This window comes from Pestalotiopsis fici (assembly GCF_000516985.1).
Source record: "Pestalotiopsis fici W106-1 unplaced genomic scaffold PFICI_Scf_3, whole genome shotgun sequence".
Lineage (NCBI taxonomy): Eukaryota > Fungi > Ascomycota > Sordariomycetes > Amphisphaeriales > Sporocadaceae > Pestalotiopsis > Pestalotiopsis fici.
In genome coordinates, this window is record NW_006917093.1 from 3,799,178 (window position 1) to 3,813,650 (window position 14,473).

The 14,473-nt window shown below is 51.6% G+C and overlaps 4 protein-coding genes across 4 annotated transcripts; 2 read left to right on the top strand and 2 right to left on the bottom strand.

Annotated features, from left to right (window-relative positions):
• Positions 1-545: 545 nt before the first annotated feature.
• PFICI_05285 (uncharacterized protein) lies at positions 546-1,982 on the top strand (the record flags this gene model as incomplete). Its single annotated transcript, XM_007833866.1, has 1 exon — positions 546-1,982. The coding sequence occupies one exon, from the start codon at positions 546-548 to the stop codon at positions 1,980-1,982; it is 1,437 nt and encodes a 478-aa protein (XP_007832057.1).
• Positions 1,983-2,273: 291 nt separating this feature from the next.
• Positions 2,274-5,903, bottom strand: PFICI_05286 (uncharacterized protein; the record flags this gene model as incomplete). Its single annotated transcript, XM_007833867.1, has 1 exon — positions 2,274-5,903. One exon carries the CDS (start codon positions 5,901-5,903, stop codon positions 2,274-2,276), a length of 3,630 nt encoding a protein of 1,209 aa, XP_007832058.1.
• A 637-nt stretch (positions 5,904-6,540) lies between these two features.
• Positions 6,541-9,351, top strand: PFICI_05287 (uncharacterized protein; the record flags this gene model as incomplete). The annotated part of the gene is made up of 2 exons (XM_007833868.1): positions 6,541-6,720; positions 6,775-9,351. 2 exons carry the CDS (start codon positions 6,541-6,543, stop codon positions 9,349-9,351), a joined length of 2,757 nt encoding a protein of 918 aa, XP_007832059.1.
• A 1,639-nt stretch (positions 9,352-10,990) lies between these two features.
• On the bottom strand, positions 10,991-13,439 carry PFICI_05288 (uncharacterized protein; the record flags this gene model as incomplete). The annotated part of the gene is made up of 2 exons (XM_007833869.1): positions 10,991-12,715; positions 12,780-13,439. 2 exons carry the CDS (start codon positions 13,437-13,439, stop codon positions 10,991-10,993), a joined length of 2,385 nt encoding a protein of 794 aa, XP_007832060.1.
• Positions 13,440-14,473: the final 1,034 nt, after the last annotated feature.

Genomic DNA, 14,473 nt, shown 5'->3' on the forward strand with positions numbered 1-14,473 from the left:
ACGGGGGTGGTGCCAGACGATGACGTTTTGTGACTGGGCCGTCCCAGAACCCAACCTTGCCAACAGTATGCCAGCGCAGCTAGGCCTGCCAGGCTCGGCCAGGTACAGGGGATTACCCGCTGGCCGTCAAAGCCGACAATGTGGGGGAGAAATGGTCAAGCTTCGGGGCTAGGCATTGCCAAGAACGTGTCTAGCTTGGCAGAAGCTGGTCAAGGGCCTGGATTTAGTGGTCCCAATGACGCCAAACACTGAGTTTCCATTAACAAACGATCGCCGCTTGGACGGACTCATCGCGAAATGAAAGGACGAGCGACCCGGATATGGAGATCGACTATGAGGTCAATTGTTTACTTAGTAAAAGAGTCTGCAGCTCAATTGAGTTTGGTGATATAAGCTTCTTCACTGTTCCGCGTCCTCAATGAACTTTTAAACCACTTCCTCACTAACCGTCTTGACTCAGGTTGCAGTTTGCCGGGTGGTATATCATTAGACGAACAACAAAGACAAGACGCACCATAGCCTGACCTACTGTGAGGCCGCCCGTCATGTCTTCCTCTTCACATCTTTCCCCTCGGAGCTGCAAGCTCTTGCTCAACATTCTACCGCTCGCTCTGCAAACCTCGGCCTCTGCCCTGTACTCGACTTATAACTTCAACCCGCTGGAACATCTTGCAGGCATCGCTCCGTACTTTGAGCCTCAAGATCCCCAGACATCACCAGACCCCCCACAGGGTTGCTCGGCTACGCGAGCAGCCTACCTGTCTCGCCATGCGGCCATTTTTGCCAATGACTTTGACTACGAGGAATATATTGAGCCCTTCATTGAGAAGCTTCAGAACCACACTGGCATCGATTGGAGTTCCATCCCCAGCCTGAACTTCTTGGCCACCTGGTCAGCACCGATTTCCGAGGCCGAGGAGGAACTCTTGACCCGCGTCGGCAGACTCGAGGCTACGGAGCTCGGTGTCGACCTGTCGTTCCGCTACCCGGGCCTCCGCCTGCCCGAGCGCGTATACACCTCCTCTGCCGAGCGCACGTACAAGTCGGCCCAGTCGCTCGTCCGGGGCCTCGAGTTGGATGACAACACCATCAATGTTGTAAGCATCTATGAGTCCGAGGAGTCGGGAGCCGACAGCTTGACCCCCTACAAGGCCTGCCCGGCCTACTCGTCGTCCTCGGGCAGCGACGAGTCCAACGTGTACAAGGAAAAGTTCACCGCACCCATTATCGCCCGCTTCAACGATGCCGCCCCCGAATTCAACTTCACCACCAACGACGTCTACGGCATGATGGAGCTGTGCGGCTACGAGTCCGTCATCCGCGGCAGCTCGCCCTTTTGCGACCTGGACCTCTTCAGCCCCGATGACTGGCTGTCATGGGAGTACACCGAGGACGTCCGCTACCACTACAATGTGGGCTACGGCAACCAAGTCGCCGGGTACGCCGGTCTGCCCTGGTTTAACGCCACCGCGAACCTGCTCATGAGCGAGGACGCCGACGCCCAGGACCTCTACGTCAGTTTTACCCACCGCGAGCTGCCCCCCATGGTCTTTGTCGCCATGGGCCTGTTCAACAACTCCGAGTTTGGCGGCAGCGAGGCCCAGATCAACGATACCATGCCCCTGGACCGCATCAATTACCGCCGGGCCTGGAAGAGCTCCCACGTGCTCCCCTTCCTCAGCAATCTGGCCATTGAGCGCCTAAATTGTACCGGAAGCTACGGCTACGATGACGGCGAATACTACCGCGTCCTCGTCAACAGTGCTCCTCAGCCCCTGACCAACTGCATTGATGGCCCCGCCACCACCTGCTCCCGAAGCGGCTTCGAAAGCTATCTCCAGGAGCGCGTCGACATGTTTAGCGGCTTCTCTGAAAAGTGCGGCGTCGACTATGACAATTCGACTGATATCCTGACCATTTACACTGATCCCTCAGTCGGTAATGGAACCATTGTCGGAAAGCGATACAATGCTTTCCCGTAATTATGAATCATGATTAGAAATGACTAGATACCACTGTAATAATATTCATCTAATTATCATTATTTGTAATTACTCTTCCTAATTCGTTATTATCTGTGACCCATTGAAATGAGTTCTTCAAAATTCCAAAATATTGGCTTTCATAACTTCGACAACATCACAAGGCACACGTTCTGGTAATTTGATCAAGTAGATATATGTAGCGATCTGTTGGATTCATCCCATCTATCTTCGGTCCAATCTCTGTGCTCAGCTATCACCATATATCATATGAGGCCGCGACCAACTATTCTAGGCTATAGGGTTATTCATCTCATCGCTGTCCACCGCGGAAGAGTTTGGACTATTTGGCACTTCGTTCATGGTATGTACATCATTCGTCAGCAATTCCCAACCTCTGCCCCCTGTCTTCATGACGAGATGGGGATTTATATCTGCAGAAAAGTACTTCTCCCGTCGCGTACTGGCTCGAGTACCGCCTTCCAGCGCAGAATAAGCACTACGCGTCGAGCGCATTCGTTTCTTCGGTTTGCCGCCCTCGCTAAGCAGATTACTCCGTAGTAATCGTTCCGTTTGGAGCCGCTGGTCATAAGCGACAATGCTACGCACATAAGGCGCCACATCCAGTGTAATCATCTTCATGGTACGGTCGAATACAGACGGGTCAAGATGACCAGAAGACTGGCCCAAAGACTTATCGGAAACGGCAATAGGATCAAAGGCCATACTGTAGTCGAGTCGAGTGATGCCAGACAGGGAAGCGAGTTTACCAATGTTAGCTCTGATCTTATTGATGGCTGAGTTTTCGTCGAGTTGGGAATGCTCAGAATGACCAGTGAGATTGGTATTTGGCAGTTGTGAGCTAGCGAAGCTCCTGATGCTCGTAGCCATATCGAATGTCGCAGTATTATATCTGCTCAGCAATGGGGCGTCTATAGGTTGCAGACCGATGATGAAGTCGTCTTTGGTCTTAATTGCAGAAGGCGGCAATGTGGGATCCAAAGAGACTTGATTCAGACTTGACAAGGCACCTTGTGAGATGATGTCTGCTGCACTGAACGACTCATAAAAAGAGTCTGCGGCGTCGAGAAGGGCGATACGATCTCCACGTGAGACGTGCGTGGTGTTTGGCATCATTACCTGCTCCAGATCGTTCAAGCAACATTGATCCTCGCTTGTATCAAGTCCCCAGCTCTCCCAGACCTGTCGAGTGATCTCGTCTTGTACATATCGGATGGGTAAGTTGCTGACTGGATCCCGACCGAGCCAGCCCATCCCCGTCCGGTATGTATCCGAACTGACCACCCGAATCCGATCCCCACGCTCATCGAGATCAGACCCCTTGGGCCATTTTCGGTAAAACCACCCAAAACCTCCTTTGGGATCACCGACCCCGATCTGGCACCAATAATTCAACTCGCTAATAGAAGCACGCAGGTCGTTCCTACGCGACTCGTACAGAGCTTGGACGGCATCCCGACTCAGCGCATGCCCTTCGTTGGCCGCGATCAGGAGTAAGTGATCAACAGCGAGATCTGTCGGGGCGGCACTGAACCGAAAAATACCATGTAGAGCAAGGTTTTGCAGTGGCACCAGGAACTCATTGTTACAAGTCATGATGAATGGGCGTTTGGACTGGGCCATGAGCCCGATAACGGTAGCCCAAAATTGTTTGTCCTCCTCGTAGAGGATATCGACCTCTTCAAGCAAAATCAGAGATTGCTTCTGAGCCTTGTTGGATGTCTTCCTCGGGGGTTCTGATTCGCCCTTGGGCTTTACTTCGGCTTTGGCTTTGGGTTCAACCTTTGGCTTGAAGAAGGCCGTCATCATGCCTTGTTTACCGGTCGAGATTTCACGGGCGACATCGTCCTCATTAATAGCATCGTCGAGCTTCGCTGCTTCCTGCTTATGAGAGACCTGGTGGTTTCGAGTCATGTCGCCAATTTTCTCAACAATGTCTTTGCCATTCCTTCGCGATCCTGGACTTATCTCAAACACCTCAAAGTCAAGTTCTTTGGCGATTGCGTATACCGTTGCCGATTTGCCACTGCCATGAGGTCCGCTGAGTAGGACAGAATTCATAAACCTCACAACCTTCGTTGAAGTAGGTCGCACGACAGTCCTCCTTGAGCTCCCATGGCTATGCTGGGGCAGCCATGCTGATTCATCATCGGATTCTTCATTCATCAACAAGTCTTCTTCGTCGCTTGATACGATAAAGTTATCAAGCTTCTTCCGCCTCTTCTTTTTCGCAGGGCCCGACTTAGCATTTGCAGTGCCATTGTCTGATGAGCCTGTATCTACGGTTTGAACCTTCAGAGTTTGAAGCCAGTCTCGGAGAAGCTCAGCCTCTTTGCCGCCCTGAAGCACCTCACTTGCTGATGTGGGACAGTACTTCTGCGTCCAGGCAATATTCTCGCAGGTTGACCGGTCGAATGCAGTCAAAGATCTTGACAGGGAATCAAAGCCGTTCAAAATAGCAGGATGCGCTTGAGTCCGATCTCCTGATTCCAGGGTTCGTAGCTCTGATCTTAATCTTTCTTGAAGTCTCTTGCCACTTTCAAAATGACGACCTGGCAAACGGAGTGTTGGCGGTGGAGGAAGAAAATCATCGCTATTGAGCAATTTTACCTCTTCCGCCAGCTTTGCTAATTCGAGCCTCTTCTCAACAGCCCGCATGACTGATTCGGTTGCCGAAAACTCAATCTCACGACCCTTGGCTTTTCTACCTCCAGAGTCCATTCGGCGGGATGCAATAGGCCAAAACGGATTTGTATCACGCTCATCGCCATGAATGTGAACCATGCCTTTCCATGGCCATGCTGCCTGTTGAGCACCAGGGAACTTGGTACCACCAGACTTCGGACCGAATTGCGGGAAATTGAACTTTGTGGGTTTTTGGCGTATTTGTTTTGGTGAACATGGGGTGGACGTGAAGATGGATTGTTTTTTCGATGGGGATTTTGGCAGCTCTTTCGCAGTTGTAGTTGTCACAGTTGTCTTGGATTTAGAATTGAAGAATGGATGAGCAGCCTTGGCTGCCTTGAGCGTCTGATCCTTCTTCAAAGAGCGTTTGCTGGGCGCTTCTTGACTAGGAGCCGAACTGCTCTGTTCTCCCGATAATTGAGATGCAACAAGCTTGCTGTTCTTGGCAGAGATATACCTCACGCCACTGAATATCTCTTCGATCTTTTCCGCGATTCGGGTACGGGCAGCGTCATCGTGACCATATCGGATATGTACTAACAAGCTTGTCCCTTTCTTGGACCTCCTGGGTCGAGCTGCAGGTATTTGATCTGGTACCGATTCGTCCATGTTCTGCGCTTTCGATTTGGGCGGAGAACCGATGGTTCCGGTTTTGGGATTGAACTTCAAGAGTTTCTTTGGTTTTGATTCTTGTGATGGTTTGTCGGAAATGGAAGTCTCAGCCGGTTGTGCATCCACAGCTGCTGAAGGCGGTTGAGCTTGTGGGACTGGTTGTGCAGAATGCAGCATCTTGGAATGTGTGTCTGTTTGTAGTGTACCATCATTGCAAGGCTCGCCTTGGACTTCGGGTTTCTTGTGCGTAGCATCGTTCTTCTGGCCAAAGTGCTCGGCGATGTTGATACCCTCTGCTACTTTCGGCTTCGTCTTCCCTTTCGGACGTCCTCGTTTGCGTTGCGGCTTAGACTCTTCAGGCTCTGCGTCAGAGTCGGTCTTACGTCGCTTGGTCCGTCCTTGCGCAGGCTCATTGTCGTCGAGAATGTTTATAGATGCATCCGCCCTAGCAGAAAGCTTGTCGGAGCCAGGACTGCAGGACGGATCTGGGGTAACAGGTAATGCTATAGCTGAGACGGGTATCGATGGAGCAGTGTTCTTTGTCGCTGAAAAGAAGGGGTGAATTTTTTTGGCATCTGCATCAGCTTCACCCGTGCCGTCCATAGTGCTGCACTGCGTCTACAGAGTAGAACACACGGGAATCACGGGTTGGTGCAAATTGATATGCGTATCGCCATGTATGTCGGGGGCGTTAAGCGTATACGCGTGATTGACAAAATTATTTTTTTCCTTCTTGAAAGAAATAGTAAAATAGATCAAAGTGGTAAGAAATCACTTGGGTGTTGCTTCTATAACTCTGTGGAATTTCACTTTGGCAGTTGTCATGACAAGATAGAAGGTACGCCTGAGGCGCGTCTCACTATGCGCTCAGTCGCGACCTCGTCATTCAACCGCGACTGCCCGCCTACATGCAATTAATTAGCAAGCTTAGCGTACCTGAGGTACTGATCAGGGTACGTACTCGTCAACTCTACGTAGCTCCACTACATAACTCTGGACGCTGCTTACATAAATTCAACTCAGGCTAACGGGTGGACTGGGTGGGGCGCAGATGTGACCAATTGGCTTTCGCCCCAGATCAATGCCCCACCAACCGGTGCTTGTGTCGCTTTTCACCGACCGATTTTTTTCTGAAGCTCGGAAAAAAAAAAGTTGAACAGCCACGCGAGCAGCCGACAGGATTGTGAAGTAGTGACTATATTACTTTGCACAACGTCGCAATCCCACAGTTCATGTCACGATGGCTTCAAACTTCCATGTACAGAAGCCCTACGTGCTTACAACGTTGCCGAGGCCATTGGACCCAAAGACAGGCCGCTATGTCGTTGGCGAGGTGTATGGAACTGCTGAAGGTTCGCGGAAACGCAAGCGCTCCGAGGTGACGGTGGGAATTGATGGAGAGGCTGTCAACATTTACAATGTATGGGTGTCCTTGACCATGTGATTCTCTGTGACATCTACTAAATCTCTCTAGGTATCATCTGCGCGGCTTGTCACTTCGTATCCAATTCCTCCTCAGTCGGCCTTCACTTGCTCCCCATGCTCGCTGCGCCGGAGAATTCCCAACAGCAAAGATATTGCGCGTTATACGTACGCAGCTACCGCTGACCCCTCAACAAAGGTTACTCTATTCAAAGACGTAGTCGAGTCTTCCGGAAAGACCACATCTTCGACCAAGACCTTCACTCTACCCTCGTCGAAGCGAGTTGTTTATCTGGCAGCACGTCTCACCGATTCGAAAGGATCGGAAGCGCAAGAGTCTTCTGGCGACGAGGTCATTCTGGTCCAGGAAGATGGAGAAATCATCGGTCTGGACGGCGAGGTGCTGAAACAAAAATGGAAGACCAGCCCAGCCATCCTGCACCAGGATCTTGCTTTCGGCTCAAAGTCAGGCTTCCGTGTTGAGACGTGTATGTCGGCTCGTGCTTCGGAAGTTATTGATGGCATATTCAAGGGCAACCGTGATGCCCTTAGCTCCGTCGCCAACCACGCGCAGGGCAATATTGATGCAGACATACTGCTAGTCGTTTCCAGTCTTGAAACAGACGGCCGACGGATGCGTCACTTGCATCTCCTGGGCCCTATCTCGCAGTCCCAAGGACTCGCGCAGTCCAACAATGGTCTTGTGCAGCTTCATGTTGTTCCCTTGGCTACTCCGACGGACAAGGTCCCGACTTCGTCACAGTACCGTCTCGATGTGCGCTCTGGCACTCTCACTGAGCTTGCCGACGGCTCTCTTACTGTCCATGACTTGACAGCCAGCATTCCTAGAGTGAGCTCCCAAATGGATCTCGGTTACGCAACTTCTTTCGTGAGGCTATCCAAGACATCTATTCTTGCCTCGAGTGAGAGCTTGCTCAGTGTATACAACCCTCAATATCGATCATTACAAAGCAGTGCGACCACAGAGCTGGAGAGCCACGCTGAACCAGAAACATCCAAACTAGCAAGCTGTGACCTCGTCGCCTACTTTTCGAAATTGGAGCTGGCTATTGGTATCAGTGGGCCTCAACTTCTGGCCATTCAACTTGAAGCCCCGAAGTTCCGCACGAAGCGGAGGGCCGAAGGACTCCTGATCGACTCCATTGGCTGTGGAATCCCAGACTCGAAGCGCGTGGCTACCGAGCTCACAAAGCGACCTGCCGGCTCTTCGGCCTTTGCAAATTACCTGCCCGGCTCCGTCTTTGGAGACTACCTAGGTGCTTGGACCAAGGATGTGCAAAAAGCCGACGAGCTGCTTGACGGCGATGCAATCCATGAATTTGAAGACTTGCTTGCTCAAAAGTTTGGCCTGTCTCTCAAGGACTCGTCACTCACGAATGGGGCAAAGCAAACGAACGGGGAAATCCAGTCCGCCCCTGAATGGGTGTGGCCGAAAGACATGACCAAGTTCCCGCGAGTTGATAAGCGTTGGATTGTGTACGCCATTAGCAGAGCATTTCAATGGAGCCAGGCACAGGGAGAGGATAACGCTGCTCCACGTCTCGTATACGTCTTGCCAGACACGAATGTCTTGACTTACCTTGCGGCTGCTGGGCATCTCACAATCTCAAATGTCAAATCCGCCTTGCGGGAGGATATATCTGGAGTTGAAAACATTGATCAGGTGTTGGCTAGCGAATTGGTTGCACGAATTGCCGAGCTGAACCCTACCTTTGAGCTCCTGACCTGCTATTTGCGGGCGACCGCCCTTGGCCCCGTAGAACTGCTTCTCGCTGTTCGGTGTATGAGCACCTTGGACGCTATCCGGGATCAAGCGCAATCGGCACCCAAGATGCTAATGGATAGCACTGCGGAAGGGGCCGCAGGAACTGAGGACATCAACCAAGAGCTAGATCATCTCGAGGAAGAGGTGCTCAAGGCTGAGTCGATCTTGAGAGGCAATGCAGGTATCCGCGAGGAAGGGCTCAGCGTAGCATTTGCAAAACTGGGCAACTGCCCGGCATCATCAATGATCAAAGCACTGCAGGCAACCCTCAAACCAAAAGAGATCATGGACCTTATCTTGCAGCTGCGCATCGAGCTGTACAAGGGTGCCTGGACCTCTCGCTATGTAGAAGACAATACCGACTACGACGAGGACGCTGACCTGAACCCGCCCCCGGATGGCAGCATCAAGCTCATTGCTGATCTCCTCAGCCGTTGCGTCGACGCCATTGGCCTTAGTGGCTGGCTGCTCAACGACTCTACAATCTCCCTTGGCGAAGCGGGCGATGTTATTGCCGCTTTAACCTTGGAGGTTTCCACGGCCTTGGAGGGCCTAGAGGAAGCAACCTACCTCAAGGGCGTCGTGGGCGAGGCCGTCAGGTACTGTGAGGCTGCCCAAAAGGAGGCCAACACCAAGCAGAGGTTTGATCTGGCCAAGCCCATCAGCCTCCAGGTCAAGGAACCCGGCTCAGAAGCCCTGCCCCTAGGACTCAAGGTCAAGGGTCGCATCGAAAAGTCAAAGATTGCCAGTGGTGGTGAGATTGTGCAGAGAAGCACACGTGAAAAGGGTCACCTCCGGAGTCAGCAGGTGGGGCAGTACTCGTTGGAGAGGATTGCTATCTAACAGGCCTGCTTCCTTCTGTTTAGAGGCGTCGGTGGGCGGAATAAGAGAAAGAAGAAAAGCATGTGTTTTTTTTTGCAAGTATAGCGGATTTCAAAGAGATCAAGCGAAGCTACTACCATGGATAGAGAGCGTGTGTATGCCTTGCAGAAAGACTGCAGCCATGGAGGGTGTCTCAAGTAGGCAGTGAAATAAAAACTGTCCAATCAAGTACCGGAATTGATCCGTTTTGGAGCCGCATCGCCGGAGTGACTAAATGCAGCCACCGAGGTGAGCTTTTGGCGTGCAGCTCAGCTGACACAAATGCACTCTGGTTTGCTTCATGCCCGTTGTGCATATCAAGTGCGATATGATCGGAACTCTAGATGTGGAGGCAGGAAGCCAAAGTGCATTTGTCTTGTTGCTTGTTTCGGTCGCCCGGTTTTCCTCGGGTCGGTATAGACTAATCAATTCTCCAGTCCAACTATTGCACCTTTTGTTTCGTATCCTTCAAGTACCTTTCGAGTCACTCGCGATTCGTCCAATCCGCTCTCGTGTATTTTCTAGAACGCCCCAAGAACCCAGGCTATACTACATTATGTCGACTACTTCTGCAAAGCAGTTGCTCCTACTCAGCCTCCAACCACACACATCTCGCCCAAGCTTCCCCCCTCTCCAAGCTACCTACCCTATTGCAACCCACTCGCTCGGGTTGACTCACCTCAACATGCAGACAGGACGAGGGGGGGAAACAAGCAAACGTTTTCCGGCGCGCCCCGCGATTCCGCTGTTCCAGAACACACAACAACATCGTCGGGGAAATTAGAAACTTTTGAGGCTCTGGTTATCGGTGGCTTCCCCTCCCTTCCGAGAGCCAGAAGTGCCCCCCTCCCCCAAAGGAAGCGGGGTAGAAGCTTTCCTGATTATTTTCTGGTTTGATACGCATTCCTCCGCCCAGTGGCAGTGTTTCCAGCCCATTGACCGGACAGAGATGAGGAGTGAGGCATATCTTGTGGGAATGTTGGGGAGCATGGGAGAAGGTGTGGGTGAAGTTTCTGCATATTGGTAGGTCAGCGTAGTTGCATGTGTAAGTTGAAAATGAAACTTCATGATGTTGCGAGGCTATGGCATTGTCAGCTTGTTAAGTCGAACATGGCCGAGGGTAGGCATCATTTGTAGGCATCTTTACTGTCAGACGGCTAGCAATATGGAAGTCTGAGCATTTGTGAAAGCAATAGTCATCATCCTCCAGTGAAGCAAGTTTAAAGCCTCTAGAAATAGGTCTCTTGAAATTCTCATAGTCATACATCTTTATCGTATATTGAAATGATCATACAGCTCGTGGCGTAAAAAATGGGTATCAAACTCCGCCATATAGATACATAATCTGACAAACAGCCCCCGGACTTGATGTGGCTAAATTATAAAATGTAAAGGCAAATTGTGCTTCTCCGGACCGACATATGATATCTTACAAACGAAAGTAGTAGAGCACAAACATGGCTCATACCAGCGGAACTCCAGTACCTTGCCCTCCAATAAACATGCTTCGTTTGAGTATATGAGGTATTGACAGTTGAGGGTGCTCATCCGTCTCTCATCATAGAAGTATGCAACCTCGGCTATATCGATACCAATTGGCACTGCAGCAACAGTGCGTAGTTTAGAATCCAGAGGCGGCCTCGGCCAAGACACCAAGTAGACTGGCTGCAGCACCACCAATGCCGACAGCGCGCAGTGTTTCGCTTCGCACTCGTTTCTTGATGGACCGATCGTCGCTTCGGTCGCCTTCGTCTCTGTATCGATCACGATCATCCCTTCGATGCCTTCTTGAGTAGTCGTCCTGATCGCGATCTCGTCGGCGACTGCCTTCGTGGTGTCGGTGGTGTCTTCTGCTATCGTCATCGCGATCCCTTTCGCGTTGCTTGTCCCGCTCCTTGTCACGATAACGATCGTTCCGATCATCGTAGCTTCGTGGAGCGTGACGATCACGATCTGAGCCGGCACGGTGCCTTCTTTCTGAGCGCTCAGCATGGCGAGGGACAGAGCGAGGTGAAGCACTATCCAACACCTTGGGCTCTGGATCAAATCGCACGTGGGGATCATCGTTCTTGTTCTTCAGGATAGGCTTGGGCATGACCGTAGCCGAGGGGCTATGGCTGTTTTCCTTCTCCTTTTCGGGTGAGGGCACAATGAAGGGATAAACCTTGGTTCCCTTCTCCTCATAATCGTATTTGTCAGCTCTCTCCTCAGAGCTGTTTTGCTGACCTCGCGTGCGATGGCGCGGGATATCCTCCTCTGATTCCTCATCGGAAGTATCATAGAGGTCTGTAGAAGAAGCAGAGAACTCGCTGTTTGCACGGTACCGGCCGTGACTATCAGCGTCTTTGTTTTGTGCTTCCACATCCCAGTTTTTATACTTGTCGGGGTGGTAGCGGTCCTTGCCATCGTGAGTCCCACGCTGGTGGAATCTATGTCGGCTCTTTCGAACCTCTGCGCTCCGCCTTGCAAATTCACTGATCTCTTCCTTTGTAAAAACGCCCAGGATAGCAACAAAGTCGGGCCGTGCTTCATACCTGACACCAGCTTCGTTGAGTACTACGGGGGATATCAACTGACGCCTGACTCTGGTCCATTGTGCATCGAGCGGAATGTCGCGTCCTTGAGAATCCGGTGCAAGGCGAGCGTAGCGTTGAGGCTGACCGTGAGCACCCGGTAAAAGAGCCGTAGAGCCAGGAATAGCTGGGGCTGATATAGAGTTTGAGTGCAGTAATGGCGGTGGCGAGCTACCATATGGTGGCGGCGGATATGCCGGGACGAATCTTGGTGACAATCCATACTCATCCACGGCAGGCAAGCCTGGAGAAGTAAGTAGTCCACCGTTCGGAGGGGCCTCGAGGAAGCGACTCTGGGGGGATGCAGACAGAGCCGGATCCTGAGCAAAGTTGGGTGGATATCCAGGAGGCGGCAACTGTAAGTGCATATTGTCCATGGCAATGGCCAGATCTGCTTGTCGTTTGTCCAGCGCCATGAGATCCCTGGTTGAAATCACTAGAGCCATGTTGTTGTCCATGGAGTCACCGTCTTCAGAAGACTGCGCGTCATAAGACAAGTTGGTAGTGTCCTTTGGTAGACTTGAAGGGTATGGGAGGTAATGATCCGGATACGATCGCTCCGTCTTTACTGAAGGGGCAAACTTCTCGTTTTCTACGATTGGTAGCATCTCCTTGCGGCTATATCCACCTCTAGCGTCAAGAGGATATGGAGTGCTGCGTTGAGCATCATTGGTGGGCGTGTATGCCTCGAGAAATCCACGCACGGTTGGTGTCTTCCCGCCGGAGAGTACGCTCTGCTCATCAAGTTGACGTATATATGCCCTAAGGACATCCTGTGCAGTAGAATGAGTGAATAGGCCTAGGTAGCGTTTACGATAGAGTGAGGTAGTAACATACCTGGTGCTTTCTCAAAACATCCTTGGAGTAACCTGCCCTCTCCAGCTCGTTTCTAAATTGGAGCCAGAGCTCATCCTCGCCCTCACCAAGGGATGAGTCCCTGCGCTGGATTATCCTCGAGGCGATGGCGTCGACTTGATCCTTGATCGGCTCTAGATTTGCGTTGCTGGTGTCCACAATATGGTGGGACTTTGAAGGGTTATGAAGCTGTACAGTATCGAGGAACATGTCGATATTCAACTTTTGGTTTTCGAGCTTGGTGCGAACCAAAGCGACCATGTCTCGTTCCCTGGCGCCGAGGTGCCTCTCGTCCGAGGGTCTGCGATGGTCCTCACCCTCGCTCCCGCTACTAGTGGCACCATATTTCTCCAGAATTGTATCGAGCTGTTTCAAGGTAAACTCGCAGTCCTCGACAATAGGCGTTAGCTGTCTGACGTAGACAGGACTCTGGTCCGAATTGAGTAGAGAGCCCGGATCTTCGGCCTCGACTTTCAGGTGTTTCAAAACAGTGTGAACACTGCGCACCACGGTAGCAACGTCTACAAAGTCCGCACCGGCATTTCGTGCTCTTCGATATAGGCGGATAGCAAAGGTATCCACGTCTTCAATGCGCGCAGCTGGCACGGCAGTAACGGCTGGTGGGACGTTGTTAGTCGTCATGTCGAACGGAGGAGGGACCTAGTCCCGAATAGTAGGCCGCAGCCAGTCGTGTGTGTATGTTTTTGGTTGCAAAGTTGACAAATCGCACCGTGGAGTATGGGAAGTAGGAACGGTCTGTATAGAATATAGTTGTTGGGGGGAAAAGAGAAGACGGAGATGTAGAAAGTAGGGAACGAGACTGAAGATAGGGCGGTCGTATAGTAGATGTGGGTAGTAGTACAGTGGAGACCCAGCGCCGCGGTAGGCTTGTAAGTTGATTACAAAAAGCGCAAGGGTCGACAGCGCAAAGCTAATAGTGTATGCTGTAGGTAGCGCTAGGTAGAATTCGAACGGAAAAAGGTTGCGCGACTCAAAGAAGCAGAGAAAATTGGCGCGCCCGGCTTGGGTTCGTGTGTATGTATGTATATCTAATAAGAGACTAGGTATGGGGATCTACGTGAGGTACGCATGCATTATGCAGTTGCAGCTGGGAGGTGGGCGGCTTGGGTGGACTGATGAAGCAAGCAGAAACAAGAAGTCGTGAAACTGAGGCAGGGCGCTCGGGTGTTCTATTGATTGGCGTGTAGCGGCCAAACGCAAGGACTTGGAGCACAGCTGGGGGTTCCACCAAATGGACAAGTCGCATGGGGCATGGGGGATGACAAGGTATGCAAGTAGCTTTGCTGTGCTGTGTGTGCTGTACAGTACTGCTGGTGTGTGTCCACGAGGCAGGAAAAATAGATTGAAATGGGATGATGCAAATCTCCCAGGCGTGGTGAGTAGGTAGGTAGGTAGTCATTGCCCGGTGTCGTTTTCGTCTGGTCATCTTTTGCCCAGGATAGACACCGGACCCCTTGTAGCCGTCCACAGCCGTCCAACTAATAGCATAGCGTCAGTACCTACATTATATTACCCTACTAATGTAGGTATCTTTCGGGACCATTGATCTACTCTATGTACATTACCTACTACCTACCTATGTACTTTACCTGCCTGTCTGCCCACCTGCCTGCCAATCTCAAGTGCTTACCTTGTTCACCTGCCCAAGGAACATA